Genomic DNA, 21,774 nt, shown 5'->3' on the forward strand with positions numbered 1-21,774 from the left:
CCATAGGCCCTGGATCCACGGCCCACAGTTTTGTGTCTCAATAGCCCCTGCAGCTCTGGTTAGAGGAAGACCACTAGAGGCATCAATCCTTTGGCTTCGGGGCACAACATGATAAGTTGGTTGCCTGATAACATGATTCTTATTAGTACCTCCTTTAAAGAGTGAACAAGTTGTCCACACTGTCATTCTAGGGTCATTAGCCAGCAGGGAGAAACCAATCGGCACAGCCTACACATCCTCCCAGGATAACAAGATGACACGCACTAATAACCCTAGATGATCCACTCTTGGGGAGAGGACGGGGGAGGTGAGGGCTTTGATCAAGCTCCATCACATAGCAGCTTATTACCTCGTAAAGTGTATCAGGTGAGGGACCTGAGATGGGGGTGTTGTGAAAGGGAGCGCCCCGAGATGGGGTGCTCTTGCTAAGAGTTCTCCCACCACCCCTCCGCACTGACTTGTCAAGTTCTCTCTAAAGAAATTCAGAGATAAACGCCGACGAAGGGAGAGCATGATCAAATAGAAAAAGCTCTGGAGCCAGAAAGAGGAAAAATCAAATTCTATGTCTGCCCCCAACCACCTTCGAGCTCGGTGACCTCAGGCAAGATCTTTGTTTGTTTTTTTTTTTACATCTTTATTGGAGTATAATTGCTTTACAATGGTGTGTTAGTTTCTGCTTTATAACAAAGTGAATCAGTTATACATACACATATGTTCCCATATCTCTTCCCTCTTGCGTCTCCCTCCCTCCCACCCACCCTATCCCACCCCTCTAGGTGGCCACAAAGCACTAAGCTGAGCTGATCTCCCCGTGCGATGCGGCTGCTTCCCACTAGCTATCTATTTTATGTTTGGTAGTGTATATATGTCCATGCCACTCTCTCACTTTGTCACAGCTTACCCTTCCTCCTCCCCATAACCTCAAGTCCATTCTCTAGTAGGTCTGTGTCTTTATTCCTATCTCATCCCTAGGTTCTTCATGACTTTTTTTTTTCTTCAATTCCATATATATGTGCTAGCATACGGTATTTGTCTTTCTCTTTCTGACTTACTTCACTCTGTATTACAGACTCTAGGTCCATCCACCTCATTACAAATAGCTCAATTTTCTTTCTTTTTATGGCTGAGTAATATTCCATTGTATATATGTGCCACATCTTCTTTATCCATTCATCCGATGATGGACACTTAGGTTGTTTCCATCTCCGGGCTATTGTAAATAGAGCTGCAATGAACATTTTGGTACATGACTCTTTTTGAATTATGGTTTTCTCAGGGTATATGCCCAGTAGTGGGATTGCTGGGTCATATAGTAGTTCTATTTGTAGTTTTTTAAGGAACCTCTATGCTGTTCTCCATAGTGGCTGTACCAATTCACATTCCCACCAGCAGTGCAAGAGTGTTCCCTTTTCTCCACACCCTCTCCAGCATTTATTGTTTCTAGATTTTTTGATGATGGCCATTCTGACCCGTGTGAGATGATATCTCATTGCAGTTTTGATTTGCATTTCTCTAATGATTAGTGATGTTGAGCATCCTTCCATGTGTTTGTTGGCAATCTGTATATCTTCTTTGGAGAAATGTCTATTTAGGTCTTCTGCCCATTTTTGGATTGGGTTGTTTGTTTTTTTGTTATTGAGCTGCATGAGCTGCTTATAAATTTTGGAGATTAATCCTTTGTCAGTTGCTTCATTTGCAAGTATTTTCTCCCATTCTGAGGGTTGTCTTTTGGTCTTGTTTATGGTTTCCTTTGCAAGATCTTTAAGCCTTGACTTCCTCGGCTTTCGAATGAGGATAATGACATCTAGTTTGTAAGGGTGGTGTGAGGATGAAGTGAATAACGTGGTGATGCCCTAGAATGTACTTCCAGGGAATCTGGTCACTAAATTGATGGCTATTTATATTATTATCATTAAGAGCGATTTCTCTTATAATCAATGTAGCTCATCTGGCTGCAGAGAGCTATCCCTAGTGTGCAGCAAACTCTCCTTTGCTCCCTTCCCCCACCTACCCCACCCCGCACCCAAAAGTTAGAGGAAGTAGAGAAGGCAACAGCTGGGATCTCTATTATAATCCTCGAGCAAATAAAATCCATTAGCGTCAACAAGGCACTCCTTCAGTTTGACTAATGCTGCTCCCCAAAGTTGAAGCTCTAGCTTCCTTTGACAAAGACCATACTTAATATTATTTTCAACCAGATTTCATAGGCATAAGACAATTGAAGAGGGGAGGACGTGACTCTCCCCCTCTTCTCCCCAACCCCCTGCTGCAATAAGCCCAGTGATAAGCAATCTCATCTCCAAAGACCATTAGCAGTGGAACATACATGACAGATGGGTTATTCACTGCCGGAGACCCCTCACCTGTAAAAAGTCCCATCTCCTCTCCTCAGGGTCCCTTTTTAAAGATTTAAACAATGCCAAGTACATGACTTTTGTCCTTGCGCTGAAGCCCAGGATAAATAACTTGAATAGCTGAGCCTGGAACTCAGGAGCTCCATGGCCAACCTCCATACTTCATCCCTCAATGGCAACCATTATGGACACACAGGTGCATAGGCTTGAGGCAAACTGTGAGGCTAGGATGCAGCTGCGTCCCATCTCCTGGCTGTGGAAAGCCAGTGGTGTTCCAAACCGAGAATCAGTTGTACAGTGTGACAAAACGTGTTTGACCCTGTCCTTCCACTAACGGACTTGCTTAATACCAACGCCCTGCTTTCCCTCTTTGAGAAACGCGGATGATTTCTGTCTTTCCTATCTCCTAGGACTGTGGTGAAAATAAAACTGAAGTCATGGAAGTAATGTTCCCATCTTTGAAAACTGAAGCATTTTGCAAAAGAAAAGGGCTATAACCGATCTACAGTGGTATAAGGACATTCAGGAGTGCTCTAGAAATAGACACAATATCTTCTATACACGTGTAAAATTTCCTGTAGGATTTCCTGCAGAGCATTCACGTCCTTTTTATCCCCCTACCTACATTTTAGAATAGGCTCTCTTCTTCCTTATAAACTGTGCACAGTAAGAGTCCAGCTTTGTTTCTTGCCAACCATTTGATTGTTCCATCCATCCCAAGGGAGAAGGAGGCACACTCCTCAGGAGTAACCACTGCCCTTTCCTGGAGCCTGGTTCCAACATCACGCTGACCACGCCTCTTCTCTGCCATCCTGTTGGCCGCTGTAGGGACACTGGCTAGTTTCCCCTCTAGGACACACAGATGTATTCTCCACCCTTTCCGGCCAGAGATAAAGGACAGTAACTGAGACATACATAAAGACAGGACAAACAGATTACATACGTTTAGTGAACAGAAGTTGTCAGGGAGCCAAATTAATCTACCCTCCGGGCAGCCCAGCTACTGATATTTCTAATCAAGAACTTAAACAAAAGAAAGTCCGTCTGTGAAAACTGCGTGTGAAAACTGTCAAGGTAAAAATGAAACAATGATGACTCCAGCTGAAATTTAATGTGCAAATAAGGGCAGTTATGCCTTCAAGTGACCATAGAGGTTTTTATTTTCTTTGGGGGCCTGGAATACAGCCAAGCTCACTAGGAGATGGGTGTGTATATGTTTTTGCTTAAATCATATTTTAAAAACTATTTCTAAGGTTAAGACCTTAGTTAAACATAGTTTACATTTAATGTAGGTTAACTTCCTTGATATAGATAGGAACCTTTACATCTCTACGCTCGACCTTTACTCACACCATCCACTCAGCTCAAAATATCCTTGTAATAATCTCCATCTTTTAATTAAAAACTTCTCTACATTTCAAGGTTCAGTTGAAACACCTGCTTTGCAATGAAGTTTGGAGACCACCCCAGCCAGAAGATGCCTGCCCATCCCTCCTCTGAACTCCTATAGCATGTGACACCCTCAGAGGACACTAACCTTCTGCTACCTCTTCAGAGCATTGTTTGGGCAGCAAACTGAAAGCTCTCTGAGGGCAGGTATCATTTCTTTTCATCTTTGCGCATCACTCCACATATGTCCCTACTATCAATGCCTGACAAATATTAGGACTCAATACCCATTCATAGAATTAAAAGTAAATATGATGATTTGTGTAAGCGTCTTAGCATAATGCTGCCATATGACAATCTCACCTTAAATGTGAGCAATTATTATTCTCTTAAATAAATTAGACAACTGCACCAGCTTCTCTACCCTAGTTTATGAGTTTCTGGGGTCCTTCTTTAAAAGGATGTGGACAGGGGCTTCCCTGGTGGCACAGTGGTTGACAGTCCGCCTGCTGATGCAGGGGACGTGGGTTTGTGCACCGGTCTGGGAAGATCCCACAGGTTTGTGCACCGGTCTGGGAAGATCCCACATGCCTCAGAGTGGCTGGGCCCGTGAGCCATGGCCGCTGAGTCTGAGCATCCGGAACCTGTGCTCCGCAACGGGGGAGGCCACAACAGTGAGAGGCCCGCGTACCGCAAAAAAAAAAAAAAAAAAAAAAAAAAAAAAAGGATGTGGACATAGTTCCCAGAGTCAACACTGATGAGTCTAGAAAATCCCATTAAAATATCTGAAGAGATCTTTACTTTCCAATTTCACATTAAGCACTTTTTTTGTTCAAAGATACCAAGTGCCTTAACCTGAAGATATGATACAATAAACCTAATAAACTATATTTTGCTGCAAATCTACATTGAAATGAATGCCTGCTTGGGTCTCAAATGCCTTAATTTCCTATTAATAGATGTGCATATAAACCATGGAAAGGAAGAATCTTGTGAAATGAAAGGCTTGCTCACATACAGGTCAAGGGTATAGGTCATTGTGTCATTTCTGCATCCTGAACACTCCCAGTGGACTTTATTTAGATGTAGTAGGTGCACAATACCTACAGGTTGACAAAAAATTTTAATGAATTTCAACCTGTAAGGGATTTCAGTGATGCTCTGGCCTATTTGTGTCATTTTACAGAGGATAAAATTGAGGCCACAAAATTTTTACAGGCTGTCACTACATGTCTAATTTTTGTGTACAGCCAGGACTATAACCCAGGAGTCTTAAAAACCCAGTAGAGAAGTATTTCTTCTACAAAAATAAGAAGTAGTATTTATTGAGCACTTAGTATGTACTAGCCAGTTTGTATATGTGATGTCAAATCTTCTGGGGAAAAAAAAAAAAACAACAGAAAAAGACGTGCCCTCCCCATATTTTAGTTGAGAAAACAGAAACTCAAAGAATTTAAGTGCCTTGCTCAAAGCAAAGTGCTGGGAAGCAGGGGAGCTAACATTCAAACTCAAATCTGCTTCCAAACCCACTGCCTTCCATGTCATACCATGTTAATACCCATTAATAGCATAAAACACTGATCAGAGAAGGTATTATGTGGCTTGCTAGAGAAATCTAAAATCCTTCATCAGTTTACTTTGGAAAAAAAGGTAAAAAAACTTATGTCAAAATGTATAGCCAAATCACGTGTTCATAGGCAACTCTTTATAAAATCATATTTGTAATTAACTTAGAAGAGGAGTCTATTCCTGAAGAACGCCAGATCTGAAAGCTGAATGATGGCACATTACCTCGTGCTCAATGAATCATCAGGTACAGATTCCATGTCTCAGTAAAGATGAAGATGTGGGTGGATAAGAGAACAGCCAAATCACTACTTTAAGGTAAAGGGTGCAATGTGACAGGCACATGTTACATAGTCCTTGCTTTTCTACAAAGAGATAGAGCTTCCAGCTAAGACTATGTCTTCCTTCACCACCACCTGAAATCCACCCAAAACAGGATTATTTAAAATACAGATCCCCAAAGGTCTGAGTTTTTCTGTCCTACCTTAAAGTCTCTAAGACAAGCCCTTCTGTGGGGTTTTGAAGTCAGATCACCCTGGGTGCCAGCCTCTGCTTTGCCACTGAACCGTTATATCTTCTTGGCAAGTCATTTAGCCTTCTGGAGCCTCAGTTTCCTCATTAATGTAATGGGGATAATAATAACTACTCATAACATTTTTGTGAAAATTAAGTGAAACGATGAATGTACGACATCTACTCAAAAACCTGACTCACTGGGACTCAGTTTACTCACTAAGGGTGGATGGTAAATGTCAAGTCCCAGAATAACAAAAGGCAAAGAATTACATGAAAACCAACCAGATCGTCATTCACTACAATAAATGCAGTATTAAAGATGTCATAACAGCAAAATATGTCAAGTAAAAGCCTCTGTTAACAATTTGTAACACTATTTCTAGTGAGAAAGGGACAAGACAGTGAACTGAAATATTCAAATTGACTCCAGCATAAAAATATGAAAAAGAGATATTAACACTTGACACCTGTCTATTACCTAACAGGGATATTGTAAGGATTAACACTTTTCAAAGTGTAGCACTTTGAAATTCCTTGGAAATAAGGAATAAACGCATCCCCATCATACATAGGTATAGACAAATATATATTTTAACAAACTAAGAATTACTCTATAAATTTAGATCAGGGCACAGCATGCCTTGGATGAGTAGGGTAGGAACAATATGTTCTTGCTTACGATACCAAGCTCATGACAAATGATTCATACCCAGCGCTTTTCATGCCAAAAGATCCCCCCAGGTGTTCCACCAACTCCATCAACACTTTCCATCAAGCTAGACTGCAGTACAGAGGAATCACATCACACCCACGGACAAGGCAAAACAGTCATATCCTTACACAACTGCACAAGTCCAACAGCGGAGGGGGCAGGAAGGAGAAGGGAAGGAGGTGAGAGAAGGATCCAGAGTTCTTCACAAGTTTGATAGGCAGCCTATTATTACCATACATTTACACCTTTAATGCAGGTGTTATTGTCATCAGAAGCCCTACTTAGCAAAGGCTTTTAGCTAAAGGTGAGATAGGTCCAGAGGAGGTGTACTGCCAGTGGCCCTTAATGGGCTGGGGGTGGATTTATGGGGGACAGCAGCTAAATGAGAAGAAAATGAGAGCTCCCACCCACTGCTGTCCTCAGTGTTAGGACAGTGGATTTCTTGCTCTGGGGGGAATGTGAAGTGCAATGAGATGAGAGTTACAAAGAGGTATACAGTACTTTCCAGTCACAACACTCTCTTAACTATATCCTGGCCTGTAATTCTCAGTAATGAATCTGACAGGCATCCTCCCCTCCTGTTTTAGAGATGAAGAAATTCACACCCAGGCAATCAGCTTGCCAAGATCAAACCACAAATAGGCAGAACCAGAACTCAGGTCTCCGCTCTGCTTTTCACATCACAAAGTTGTCTAGAAAAGTTTCTTTCTGCCTCCCTTACCTTCAAAATATATTTTAAACTTTATCTCTTCTAGGAATCTGGGACTACTTTGTGGAGGATACCGATACAAGACTATTTCTCTTCCTCTACTACTTATATACACTGAAGAAAAACAACAACAATTTGTATGTAAGTGGGCGCGGATGGAGGGTATGTCCTTATAGAATGAGAGACTTAATAGGATAGAAATCTCATTCGTTTACACGATTTGAGTGCTCCAACTTTTAACACCTTGATTATTTCCTACATTATCTCAGACTTCCTTACATGTCACCCCTTCAAGCCCTGACCCTAAGAAGCCTAACTGGGTTTATAAGCACCATTTAAAAAAAAAAAAAAAGGCTGGCAGTGCTTGGCACCATTTCTTAAATGAAGTTTAAAACTTGCCAAAGATGTACTCTCCCTTTCTTGCTCTTTCCAAGATCTTTCAATAGGTGAACTAGAGGTCTAATGGGTGAGTGATATTTTACGGCTTGAATTACATTAAAAGCCAGAAATATTTTGAGTCCAAAGTCCTTTACTTCTTGATACAAGATTTAATATGTTTGATGTGTTTAAAATTGCCCCTTAAAGCTAGAAGCTTTGAGTTAATCATCTAAAGCAGTGCGAAAGTTATCTGATCAGTTTAAGAAGATTCAGGTTCAAATTGGGGGATTAATTTCAGTGGTTATGATATGAAAGATAGGACAGTTAAGGTAAGGAATGAGGGCAAGGGTCTCCAGAACTTGAATGAAAAGAATTTCAGCTTCAATTATTTGATTAAACCAGTCCGGAGAACCATATAAAACCATAGCCTTGGTCATGAAGGCTGAATTGTAGGGAAAACCGTGCTGAGGCTCTCAGGACAGAGACACGATACAAAATACTACTTATCACAATTTGCCTTAATACAATTTATATCTATGTACTCAAGGAATCCATAATGACAGCCTCTTATTTTAAAATGTTCACAACTTTCATTAAAAAAGCTGACAGTGAGCACAATTCACTAAAGTGGCACTTCCCTGGGAAGGTTTCTGGCAATAACATCACAATTGAAAACATTTTGAAATGTACCAGGATGCACAGACTCTGCATAGTACAAATACTACAATCTCAGTAACCTGATAGAAGCTGAAACTTTGATTTTTTTTTCAGTTTACCCATCCTTGGTTTTCATTTTCTTGTCTGCTTCAGTGCAGCCTGGTGAAGTTTCCATACTTCTAAATCACCTGCAGTTATCACCACCAAAGCTCTTTCTTTACTATTTCAGCTCTTTGAAGTTTCCAGGTGCAGTTTAAACTGGAATAGCTCCCTCAAATTCCAGACATGCAGGCTTTTCCAAACATCTAAAACCTTCCCTGATCTTGGACACAGCTCATGGACTTGCACCCACGCTCCCCAGTGACAGCCTCCTGGAAATCCAGCAATCCCTCTCCCCCCTTAATAAAGGGAGAGCTACGTCTTTATCTGTACTCTTCACTAGAGGAGGTCAGGCAATGGGGGAGAACACGGAGTTGTTTTCACAGGGACATATCTGATCTTCCTGGGACAGATCAAGCCAGAGAACAACCACTCATTCACAGGCTGGAAAGCCCCAGCTCTCAAAACACACTGGCTGGTGCTGTTAGAAGATGCTGGAGAGTTCCCGTCCTGAAACTTGCATCCACTTGGTCCCCAGAAACAGAATACATTAAGGGCTCCTTACCATCCACTGAATTTCTCTTCCGTGCCGGGAAGAGGGGGTTAGGAGCTTCGTATAAAAATAAAATTAAAAGGCTACGAATAAAGACTTTTTGATCTTACGTGCTCTCATCCATAAGTCTAGCAAGTTAAAGAGAAAGTCACTTGAGGGAACACCAGACTGCCTGGAATTTTAACCCTTTCACCTCTGCATTCAGAATACTTTAACCCGCTCTGTTTGCCTGGTCTTCGGATCCATCCTACACAAAGGAGACCAAAGAAACGGGAAAGAGGGATCTGCCTGCCCTGTATAAAGCTTTGTTAGAGGTTTGGAGAGGACTCCGGTGTTGGTGGGAAAGGGGTGGTCTCCTAGTTGGTGACATTAAATCCTTGGGGAGGCGGGCAGGGAAGACTTTAGTTTGCACAATGTTTCAAGTCCAGAAACCCCATTTCCCCAAATTCTCAATCAAATCACACAGCCGACTTTAACCCTTTCCATTTTCCACCCCTTTGCCCTCAGTCCCATTATACTCACGCTGCTGTTGTGGCCAGACCAGTGGACCATGGCTTGGTTGTGTGCTGAGTCTCCTGTCAGCGCGAACGTAGTGCTGGTCAGTTTCAGCTCCTCCAGCCGGAAGCGAGTGGCTTTGTCCGGGTCCCGCTCCAGAGTCCCAGGCTCCTGCTGCCCTCTGTCCCTTAGCACTCCCCGGGGGCGTCTTCTCGTGCCCTCTCCCCGTTCTGCCTTCTCTTGATCCTCTCCACTCCGTCTCCTCCGGTCAGAGCGTGGAGCAATCGCCACCGACGCCCCAGTGCCCGGGGCCCGCTCCAGGGACAGCGCTCGGTCTCCGGCGGCCACTGCAAACAGGGGGCGTCCGAGCAGGGGCGTGGCAGGAGCCCTGCCTCGCGACCGCAGGTGAGTAAGCCCCCCTCGGGTCGGAGCCCAGCGTGGGGCCGAGCTGGGGTGCAGCGGGGGACCGCAGGAGCCGCCGCCGCAGGCGCCCGGGGCGCAGAGGACTAAGAGCCCCGCGCCGGCGAGGAGCGCGCTCAGCCCGGCTGGGGAGCCGCCGCCGGCGCCAACTTTTCCCATTGCGGGAGCGGAGAGGAGCTGAGAGGGGGTCCCGGACCGGAGGTGGCGGCGCGGGGCTCTCCGCTGGCCGGCTACGAGGAGCAGGAGCTCAGGACCCCAACTCCATCCAAGTTGGGCCGCGGTGGGGGCGGGCAGAGGCGGTTCGGGGCAGGTGGCGGCCGCTTGCCCGGGCTGGGCTGGTGCCGAGCGCGGGTTCGGACGGAGCGAGCCGCCGCCACGCGGGGGTGGAGCCGAAGTGAAGTCACGGGCGGAGCGGGCGCTGGCGCGCGGGCAGGCAACACGGAAGAGAGGGCGGGCGCTGCCGGGGCTTCGAGCGCTGCGTCCCGCTCCCGAGCTGCGCTGCGCGCGGTTGGCTGCGGGGACTGGAGGCGCCGCCGACCCTCCCCCTGGGCTCGCCTGCGCCGCCGCCGCCCGCTCCTCGCCGCCGCGCTGTGCGCCCCCGCGGCCGCCGGCCTCCGCGCAGAGCCCGAGTGCCCCTCCCGTGGGGGCGGCCAGCCCGGACCTGGCGGAGTGGTTACTGTGCTGGGGACTTCCTATTCCTGTTTGTTTCTATCAGTCTCTGTAGCTGTTTCTTTTTTCTTTTCTTTTTCTTCCTCCCTGGTCATTTTCAGTTTAGAAAATAGGGATGAATGGGCTTCTGCTCTTTCCATTCTTAGTCTCAGTGAGTTGGCACCTTGACCTTACCTTGGGAAGAGTCTGTGTGTCCCAACATCAGCAGAGAATGATGTAATTAAAAGATCGCAGGTGTGTGTGTGTGTGTGTGTGTGTGTGTGTGTGTGTGTGTGTGTGTTCTGGGGGATTTTCCCATCAATTATGACGCTTAGATTTCTTCCTTGACCTCCTAAATAAAGCACTCACTGTATTTGAACCCAATCTTACTGCATTTTGTGGGCGTGTCTTGGCTTCCCTAAGGGACTGCACACTCATTGAGGACGGGAAGGCTACGTTGTGAGCAACTTGGAAGAAGTAACCAGTTCATTCTGTTTGCCATTTTATCCTTAGTACTTGGACACAGTGCCCTACATGGTAGGAAATCTGTCAGTCATTAATTCATAAATATTTATTGTAAGCCTATTATTATATTTCTGTGTGCAAATACATACAGGAAAGGAGGCATGGTGCTCCATCTATCCTGTGGCATTCGTGCCTAGCCCAGAGCTACTAACACATGCCTTAAGACTCAATAGGAAACTTCATGTGGGTGCTGGACGCTCTGCATTAGTTTGCTGTGGAATCTATGACAAGTAGCAATCTATCAGCTTCCTAGGTTTAAAACTAAGTTGTTGCATTAGATGACCTTTAAAATCCCTTTCACTCCTAAAATTCTATAATTGTATGATTATAATGTCTGCCCAGCCTAGCTCCCCTGCTACTATTCAAAAGTTCAGATTAAGATTTATAGTAGGTGAATGGGCTTTGAAAAGTACAAAGCATTTCTCAAAATCCAAGCCTTTTTCAAATAGAAAGTTGCTTCTAAGGGCTGAAATACCTTCACATGTCTTTGTAGTCTTCATGAGCCAGATAACACTTTCTTATCACATGGTAGCTGTTAAATTATTCTGTGAATTTTTATTGATCGAATAAATGAATCCCACCACAGAATAGTACAATTCCCAGTTTCTAATTACACGTTTGTTCATTCTCACACTTGCAAAGGTAACCTCACTGAAAAATCTGAATCCTGAGTTTGTGATGGGACCAACTTGCAAGTAACAGCGTGATCATTATTCTTTAATGAATAATACTCTTTTTACTGCTGTACAAGAGGAGTTTCTCTTATTCCAAGCCAGAGGTGTGTTACAAAAAAATTTAAAATGATTGTTCTCATGATCGATCCAAGAAATGTGCCAATGCAAAGAGCACAGGCTTCTCAGCCATAAAACTTGGATACTTAAAAGGACAAAAGAGTGTCCTGTTCGTCATTAAAGGAGACACAGACTGTTCTTCCAAAAGTACCATTACTACCCAAGGCTGAATCCTCCTAAAAAAGGACCACTGGCAGGTTGTGGCTTCTAGATGGAGGAGAGGTGAGCCAGAGGTTATCACCTCCTTCCTCCCAAATTGCAAGTGCTCTTTGTCAAAGCCCAGGAGAGCTGTTTTCCTCTCCTCAGAAAAGTTTTCAAAGCTTTGCAGGATCCTTTGCTTAATGCCTTCTTTCTATGCCCTGCTAACCTCCTTTCCACTCTGTAAGATTTCCTCCAAGAGAGGAAAACCAGATTAGATTAAAGACTCAGAACCCAAATGAACTCCCATCCAAATATAGGACTGGAAAAAGCAAAATGGAAAAGAAATTAGTAAATTCACATTTTCTGGTCTTAGTCTATCATTACCCTACCAAAATTTAGATTGCTTTGGTTTCAAAAGGAAGTTCTTCCTGAAGATTTGGGAAAGTAGAGCTGACATTTCCTCCTCAAGGAGTTTAGGGAAAGCATTTTCAGTCCATTTGCTGAGAATTCGTAGAGGCAGGCACTTTTTTAATGCCTGATTTTAATTATCCATTTGTGAAAAAGTTTACACAGATGTAGAAGAAATTGACTCCAACTATTTTTTTAAAATAAATTCATTTTATTTCTTATGGCTCTGGTCCCCATGAACTTTTGTCAACAAGCAGAAAGTACCAGTAATTCCCTAAACCATCATCTTTTTCCAGAGGACTTCAAGAAATAGGCTAATCATGGGGGAAAGTGGGCTAGTCTATTTCATGGTCTTTGCAACCCAACGATCCAATAAGCAACCCAATGGGTTTTATTAATATGATCCATTAGGAACGGGTCATTTGTTAGCAAAATAGTTGACATAAAAGGCCACTAGAGAGCATAGATCTATAATTCCAATTAGGAGTCTTTTTCATTATGCACATGAAAAATATGCCACCACCTAATGTAAGTCACCATCATTTCTTACCTGGACTAGCTCAACAGTCTCCATACTACTCTCCCTACTCCAAGATTGCTTTGCTCCATCCTTTCTCTACAATAGTCATCTCCAAAGTGGGGTACAAGTGCCAAAATGGTATCACAAGGTGATACATTTGTGTGCAGGAAATAGACTAGCTAATATTCAATTACTGATTAACATATATATGCTATTTATATATCTATATCTATCTATCTATACATATCTATGTATCTATCGAGGGAGAGAGAGAGAGAATATGAACATATAAACATTTTGGAGTCACATGCTGATGGGTGTACATGATCAAAACGGTTTAGATGCCTTGCCCTACAAAGCAGCAAAAGTGGTCTTTCAAAAGTATAAAAAATACCATTTCTTGCCACTGTTTAAAACTTAAGTAACTTACCTTTGCAAACAGAATACCTAGGGCTTCCCTGGTGGCGCAGTGGTTGACAGTCCGCCTGCCGATGCAGGGGACACGGGTTCGTGCCCCGGTCCAGGAAGATCCCACATGCTGCGGAGCGGCTGGGCCCGTGAGCCATGGCCGCTGAGCCTGCGCGACCGGAGTCTGTGCTCCGCAACGGGAGAGGCCACAACAGTGAGAGGCCCGCGTACCGCAAAAACAAAAACAAAAACAAAACAGAATACCTACACTCCTTACCACGACCCACCAGGCCTGCGTGCGCTGGGTCCTGTCCATTCCTCAGTCACATTTGGCAGCACTCACCCTCCTCACCCATATGCTTCAGTCACTCTGGACGATCCCTTCCTCCCATGTGCCAAGTTTTGTCCAACTCGTGACCTTTGCATATGCTGTGCCACCTACGTGGAACGCCCACCATCATCCCCATTCACATGGTGGACTCCTTTCCTTTGAAACCTTCACTTTAAATGTACTTCCTTAGACAGACTTTCCCTGACTCCCTAACTAAGAAGAAATATCTTCCACATTTTTTGCATCAGTCCTTTCTTAGTTCCTTCTTAGCATGTTACAGGCTTCAATTATTTTATTTGAATTTTTTTAATACCCACCCCCAAGCAACATGTGGATAAGGACCATGTCTCCCCTGTTCATCTTTCCTTTCCCCAGCATCTCCTTCAGTGCCTGGCTCATGGAAGTGCTCAGTAAGTAACTGGCTAGCAGAGCAACACTAGTGTACCAGCCCTAGCTGCACAGCTGCTAGAAGTTAACATTCTGTAGGTCAGATGTGTCCGTGTGCTGGAAACCAGCTAAGGATTATACATGTGAGGGATCATTTGGTTTTTTACAAAATTTATCTCAGCTGAGTACTATCATTGTCCCCATTTTAAAGATTACGTTAAACAGCTATGCAGAGTCACATGGCAATTTTGTGCAAGAGGCAAGGCTTGAACCCAGGCATCTTATTCCTAATATGTTCTTGACTTTTTGCAATACTGTTGCTACTCCAAATCCAAATAATTGCAGGTAACTTTATTGACAATTTGCTATGTGCCAGGCACTCTAATTAGCTCTTTGAATCATTTTTTAGTAATGTGGAACAATTACTTTTGGAAACAAGTGAGCGAGTTTATTTAGGCTGAAGGGAAGATGTGTATTCTCCAATTTATATTGGCTTTTATTCATTTAAGCATTGGGAGTAATGTTATATGTGGTTATAGCCACATACACCTTATATGAATATAGTGGTGTGTTCACTACTAACAGAACCTTACTGCACCGACTGCATTAACTGTCACATTGGTTTTTCTTCTTCCCCTTTTCCTAGGTCTCTGTGTCTGATGGATATCTTGGCTTCAGCTGCGCTAAATCACATTTTATGCCTCATCATTAGAACAATGTCTTTTAATAGCTCTCAAAATACTTGGCTCCCCTTGGATACCATTGACACAAGGTGTCTTGCATTTCAGATCAATTTCACGAAGAACCACAGAAAGAAAACTGGGGAGAATAATATGCAGACTCTCCTCATTGCTTGCCAAGGGGATGATGGGATGTTTTAAACTGCCCTTTAAAATATATTCAGGTATCAACAAATACTGGCCTAGCTCTGAATTCAGTAATGGTATCTCTTCGCATACACCCAGTCTAAGTGGCCTGAACAGGAGAACTTAAGCCCTCTTATCTGTAAAAATGGGTCTGAGATTATCTACTTGACTCATAAGGTGTTGTAAAATTTAATTCAACTTCATACACCTCTTAGAGATAACAATACTGCCTTGTATTTATATAACTCTTATCTCATCAGACCTCTAAACAGTTTTTGGGTTTTTTTTCTCCTAGTTTAATAAATCTTGCAGCAGCTCCAAAAGTTAGGTAGGGGGCAGGTTTTGCCTGCATCTCACAGAATATAAAGAAATTTATCCAAGGTCACAGAGTTAGAGAAAAAATTTAGAACTAAATTTTGTTATCCTTTTTCTCTCCCTTTAGTCCAAATCCTCCCCCAGTTTGTATATACATGAATTAAAATTCCATACTGTTTTTGTTTAGCGATTATGTGCATTTCTTACACAATCATTTCAGGTTTCAAAAGATAGCTTGTATAGTTAAACAGGAAGAGAGAAGCATGAAATAATATCACTGTCATTGTATAAACTCATATGCATATATATTTTTCCCATTTAAATAGTCAAACTTAATGTGAAATAGAGAAAATGTGCACTATGACTAAGTAAGTTTATTTAGAGAGGTATTATTAGACTTTTAAAAGTATACCTTTGGGGCTTCCCTGGTGGTGCAGTGGTTAAGAATCCACCTGCCAATGCAGGGGACACGGGTTTGAGCCCTGGTCCGGGAAGATCCCACATGCCGCGGAGCAACTAAGCCCATGCGCCACAACTACTGAGCCCACACACCACAGCTACTGAAGCCCACACGCCTAGAGTCTGTGCTCTGCAACAGGAGAAGCCATCACAATGAGAAGCCCATGCACCACAACAAAGAGTAGCCCCCGCTTGCTGCAACTAGAGAAAGCCCATGCGCAGCAACGAAGACCCAACACAGCCAAAAATGAAATAATTAAAAAAAAATAAGATAAAAATATACCTTTACCAAAAAGTCTTAGAATGTATTTTAAAAATTCATTATAGTCTTAAAATGATCTAGAAATTGTAACTTCTATCATTTCTCTCTCTCTTCTGTCCTCTAGCCTGTTAGTGCAACATAAAAAGGCTTTGACATAGTAAATCACAAAACCAACTTCATAATACTTTTTCTATTCCAGTCTCCTTGAAAGTAGAAATATGTAATAAGAACCTGCTTTATAAAAAATAAATTAAATTAAATTTAAAAAAAAAAAGAAAGTACAGATATGAACTCAGTTGGAGCTACATTTCACTTCTGTTTCTTTGGGAGTACTAACTAGAGAAGAGAAGACGAGAGAAATGGAAAGCTGTCCCTCAAATTCTTTAAGCGCCACTGAGATGATAACCAAAAGCTTCCTATATCACAAGAAGAAGTCTTCAGTTATTTTTGTCTCTTTTCCAAAGAACTGATCCAAAGATGAATGAGGTTATCACTGAAGCCAAATTCAGTAGATTTCTAGGGCAAAATATTCCAGCAGAATACAACTCTATAAAATGCACAGTAGCCGTTGAAAAATAAGATCTTTGGGACTTTTCTCTCAGAGAAAAAGCATAGCTTGCAAAGAAAAGGAGGGAACAAATCAAAGAATAAGCACAATTGGGCAGACACTAACTACTTTGTGCTGCTTCCCATTTCTTTGTTTGATCTGGACAAAGCATAGACATACTCCAGCCCTCACGAGTCCAGACATCCTGACAGTATGCTACTCTCTGGTAGCAGCACGGAAGTACACTGAAGAGGAAGGCAAGAGAAGTGATCAAAGCAGAAGTTATTGTGTCTATCTGCCTCTGGTGCTTGGAGACAGGACAGTGTGAGGCTTAAAATCCTATACTTTGAAGTCAAGATCCTAGTCGTAAATCCCATGTATGCCACGCCGTAGCTGTGTACTATCATTTGAATTCCTGAATCTCTGTTGCCTAATCTGTAAAATGGAAGTTATATCACTTCCCTCATGCGAGGCTGTTCTATATGGCACAGAGCAGATGCTCAATACCTGTTAGCTGTTTTTAAAGTTATTTCACATTTCAAATACCAACTTCCACTTGACACTGCTCCCTAGGTGGAAGAAAGTTAAAATCCAGTCTACTGAAAAAAATAAATCTATTTCCTGCTGAATATAAAACAAAAATTAAAGACCACCATACCCTATAAGATATAATAAGAGGGGTAGACAACAGAGATTGAAACTCAGAAGTGTTGCTTTGGAGGCAAATTGAATGGATGGAATAAACTACTGCCTTGTTGGTTCTTGCCAAACCTATCTTCCATGTGAATCGTGGTATAAGGAATCTGCACCTGAGTTTCACAAGCTTCTAGGAGGTCAGCAGTAAATTGGGTGGTAGACTGAACTTTTGGCCGTGTACTTGAATTATTCTTTGCAACGTGAAAATTTAACTTTAGAGTGGGAAGCAGCCGCATGGCACAGGGAGATCAGCTCGGTGGTTTGTGACCAGCTAGAGGGGTGGGATAGGGAGGGTGGGAGGGAGGGAGACTCAAGAGGGAAGAGATATGGGGACATATGTATATGTATAACTGATTCACTTTGTTATAAAGAAGAAACTAACACAACATTGTAAAGCAATTATACTCCAATAAAGATGTTAAAAAAAAAAAGAAAAGGTCAAAGGAATCCCTTATTGAGTACGTCATGGAGTAAATGCATGCCATTTATCATGAAGAGATACTACAAAGTCTGAACTCATGAACAAGCTTAGATAAATGCCCAAATGAAGATTCATGAGTGTTTGCCATGAAAAACTGTTATTAGGAAGCTCAGCTACCTTTACCTGCTCAGTATCACCAGGTATGATTATGTGAGTCACATTGTGGGATGAGGTCTGTCCATTTTCTAAAGCCAGCTGTGGTCCCAGCAGTGGCAGTCTAATGAGCCCCTATCTAAGAAGGCATTGGGTACATTGTTAAGCTGCTTTATGCCTGCTCTCCAAATGCTGGATTTCTGCAGAGGCCCTACGCCAAAATCGGTTATTCCATTCCTCCATCTCCTAGTCCAGCTCCTTGCTGTTTCTAGATTTTGGTTCCCTGAATTGATGACCTCATGGTGCCTACCAGCCATCCTTTGTAGCCTAATTCTTGATCCCTGCATGCATATCCTATGTCATCGCATCCTAGATCTTGTCATTTCATTAGAGAACATTTGAAATGTATCCATAGCCTTTTAAGCGTTCTTATTATGGAAATTATCCTATAATAAAATTTTCAGCGCTGTTGTTTTAGTGCTAAGTAGGTAACCACTACCTCTTTTCTATATTCTCTTGGCCACTGGGATCTATTCTGACATTGTACTCTCATTATTATGATCATCTGTCTTACCCTTTTATCTCCCCCATTAGACTGCAAACTCCTGTAGGTTACAGGTCCTGTGTGTCTTATATATTTATCTCTTTGCCTTAGTATCTAAACCAATGCAGGCACAGAATAGACAGTCGGTAAATGTTTGTTGAATGAATGAATGACAAAGCTGGTGTTCTCATTTGTTTGATAGCATTTCTTAATATCATCAGATAATCATCACTAGCATGAATCATAGACACCCACCAGCAGTGTCACATAAAGCCACACTGACACCAACAACAAAAGCTGAATCAATGAATAAAGCAATTTAAAACAAAACATGAACTGAAAAAGTTCATGTTTTTCAACCTATTGCTATTAGTTGCAGCTTGTTTGAAGAGAACGCTGCTCAATAACAATGCTTTTTAGCATTTAAAATACTTTTTTAAAATTATTTTGGAATTTAACCTATATCCATGAGAGTGTCCAAGTCGTAACTAAATTGCTTAGTGATTTTATTTTTATACACACACACACAACCACACAGATGAAGAGAGAAATCTTCTCCAGCCTCCCAAAGGCTCCCTGTACCCTGTCAGTCAGTAGCACCAAGGTACACTCTGACAGGCAGGTACACTCTGACAAAGAATGCCTATTCTGACATCTATAACCATAGATTAATTTTGCTCTTTTTGAATATATTTAGCAAAATCAGTCAGTATGTACCCTGTCTAGCTGTTATCATTCAGTATTATATTTGTGAGATTCATTAACCATGTAGAGGGTACTAGCAATCGGTCCATTTTATTCCCATGTAGTATTCCACAACGTGAACATACAACCATTTACTTCTTCATTATACTGTTGATAGACATATAGGTAGTGTCTATTTTTGGCTATTAGGAATACAGCTGCATCATTGTGAATGTCATTTGGTAGACGTAAGCTAGACTTGCTCTAGGATATATTCTGGGGCCTGGAATCAATGAGTTCTAAGGAAGGGACATGTTTACTTTTGCTATACGATGCTAGTTTTTCAGTGTTTGTTCCAAACAGCAATGTATGAGACTTTCAGTTATTTCACATCTTCACCAACCCTTTTTTTAAAAAAAATTTATCCATTCTGGTGAGAGTATAGAGGTATCTCATAGTCATTTAATTTGTATTTTCCTGAAGAATAAGGATGCTGAGTACTTTTCAAAATATTTACTGGCCTTTGAATATTCTATTTTCTGAAGCACTTGTCCCAGGCTTTTGGTCAGTTTTAAAAATATTGGGTGGTCAGTCTTTTTCCTATTGATTTGTAGGAGTTTTTATGTAGACTAAATACAAATCCTTTTCCACATATATTTTTATAGACAATAGTAATAACTTTACATTAACGTTCCAAATTTTGGGGTTTTAATATGATAATTTTTGATAAATAGAAGTGCTTAATATTTATGTAATACAATTTATCAATTATTTCAAAACTTTTCTTTATGGCTAATGCTTTTTATTTTCTGTTTAATAAATCTTTTCTTACCCCATGTTCATGAATGTATTCTCCTATTTTTTTCTATAAGCGGTATTGTTTTCTTTATCACATTTATTTCTATAATCCATGTGTGATTAATTTTGTGTGTATGGTATGAGGTAAGGCTGAAAGTTCATATTGTTTTATATGGATACCAATTAACCCACTGACATTAATTTAAAAGACCATCCTTTTCCCACTTCACTGTTGTGACATTTATTGTACATCAGGTGACTGTATTTGTGTTTCTGAATTTTCTATTCTGCTTAATTGATCAGTTCATCAAACTCTGTGCTAATAAAAACATTTCTTAATTACTATAACTTTTTATAATAAATTTTGATATTGGGTGTGAAGTCTCCTACTTAGTTCTTCCATACTGTATTAGAATGGCCTTGTCAATTAAAAAAAATGCTGGACTTTTTAATGGGACTGCATTGTGTCTATAGATCAATTCGGGAAAAATTAACATCTTAAAAATATTAAGTCTTCCAATCCATGAATATATTATTTCTCTTCATTTATTTAGATATTCTTTGAGTCCTCTCAGCAATATTTATTAGTTTTCAGGGTAGAATCCTGAACATCTTTCAATAAATTTATTCCCAGGTATTGGAGGTATTTGGTGGCATTGTGAATATTAATTCTTTGTCTTAATTTTCAACTAATTATTTCTAGTATATTGAAACAGAATTAATTCTTACATTAATTTTCTATCTAGTGGCCTTGTTAATTTTTCTTATTAATTCTAATAATTTTTTGATTCTTTTAGAATTTCTGTGTGCCTAATGATATCATGTGTAAATTAAACTTCATTCCTTTCCTTCAAATATTTCTACCATATGCTTATCAATTTATGTATTGCTTATTGCTTTGGTAGGAAGAGAATTATGATGATGACTAGAAATGGTGGCAGTGGGTCAGAAAATAAGTGGGCTCAGAAATCACTATGAAGTACATTATTTACTGGGGATTATTTTGCAGATGACATTATCACATTAAATAAATGTTTTTTATTCTCAATTGGCTGAGTTTTTAAAAATCATGAATGGGTTTTGAATTTTATTACATGCTTTTTATGCATCTTTTCTTTAACATGGTGAATAATGCATATATTTACATTTTCCAGTTATAATGCACTTGGTATATTATTGCTTAGTCAATTCAAAATTTTTCATGTATTTTTTAGAAAGTAAAGAATTATGGAGTGCAATCAATGAAATACCTTTTAACTGCACTTAACATTTGCAAATGATGTAAATTATAAAAATACAAAGCCTATAAGTTATACAATCACACTGGTTTGTAAAGTTAATTAATATAGTCTATGCAATTATAAATAAAAATATAGCTCTAGTATTCTGAAAATAAGCAAGTGTTTTAGCTGCTCCTCCAGGTAGTCATTTGTTTATTAGCAGCAGAGGCAATAACACAATGCTAAAAATAAATATACATCGATTTTACAATACATACTTACAAAAGCCTTCTATCACAATTGGCAAATGCAAATAGACCTTCTATCTATCCTTAGTGCATTATTCTTTTTTAAAATTAATTAATTAATTAATTTTTTTGCGGTACACGGGCCTCTCACTGCTGTGGCCTCTCCCGTTGCGGAGCACAGGCTCCGGACACACAGGCTCGGCGGCCATGGCTCACGGGCCCAGCCGCTCCGCGGCATGTGGGATCTTCCCGGACCGGGGCACGAACTCGTGTCCCCTGCATCGGCAGGCGGACTCTCAACCACTGTGACACCGGGGAAGCCCCTTAGTGCATTATTCTTTTCACAAGTAAAACAGGAAAGTAAAATAGTGAATTTAATGCTATTCAGTACCTTGAATAAAGTCAAGAGACTTAACATCTACATATATCAAAACATTTGTATCTGTATGAAATGGTTACATATTTTCCTCCTTTGTTCTGATGATGTAAGTTGATTATAGAATGTTTAACTAATCTGGCATGCCTGGAACAAACTCCACTTTAACATAATCTAT

At 41.2% G+C, this 21,774-nt stretch overlaps 1 protein-coding gene across 1 annotated transcript in view; it reads right to left on the reverse strand.

Annotated features, from left to right (window-relative positions):
* Window positions 1-10,891, reverse strand: part of SORCS1 (sortilin related VPS10 domain containing receptor 1) — a 576,135-nt gene extending 565,244 nt beyond the window's left edge. Inside the window, exons 1-2 of the mRNA XM_027113082.1 lie at window positions 10,887-10,891; window positions 9,456-10,509 (exon numbers count right to left, since the gene is read on the reverse strand). Of these exons, the coding sequence (XP_026968883.1) occupies window positions 9,456-10,509; window positions 10,887-10,891 (1,059 nt within the window). The remainder of the gene's footprint in view (window positions 1-9,455; window positions 10,510-10,886) is intronic.
* Between the last annotated feature and the right edge of the window lie 10,883 nt (window positions 10,892-21,774).

This window comes from Aethalodelphis obliquidens, unplaced genomic scaffold (assembly GCF_003676395.1).
Source record: "Aethalodelphis obliquidens isolate GAN/ISIS:26980383/991018 unplaced genomic scaffold, ASM367639v1 scaffold11, whole genome shotgun sequence".
Lineage (NCBI taxonomy): Eukaryota > Metazoa > Chordata > Mammalia > Artiodactyla > Delphinidae > Aethalodelphis > Aethalodelphis obliquidens.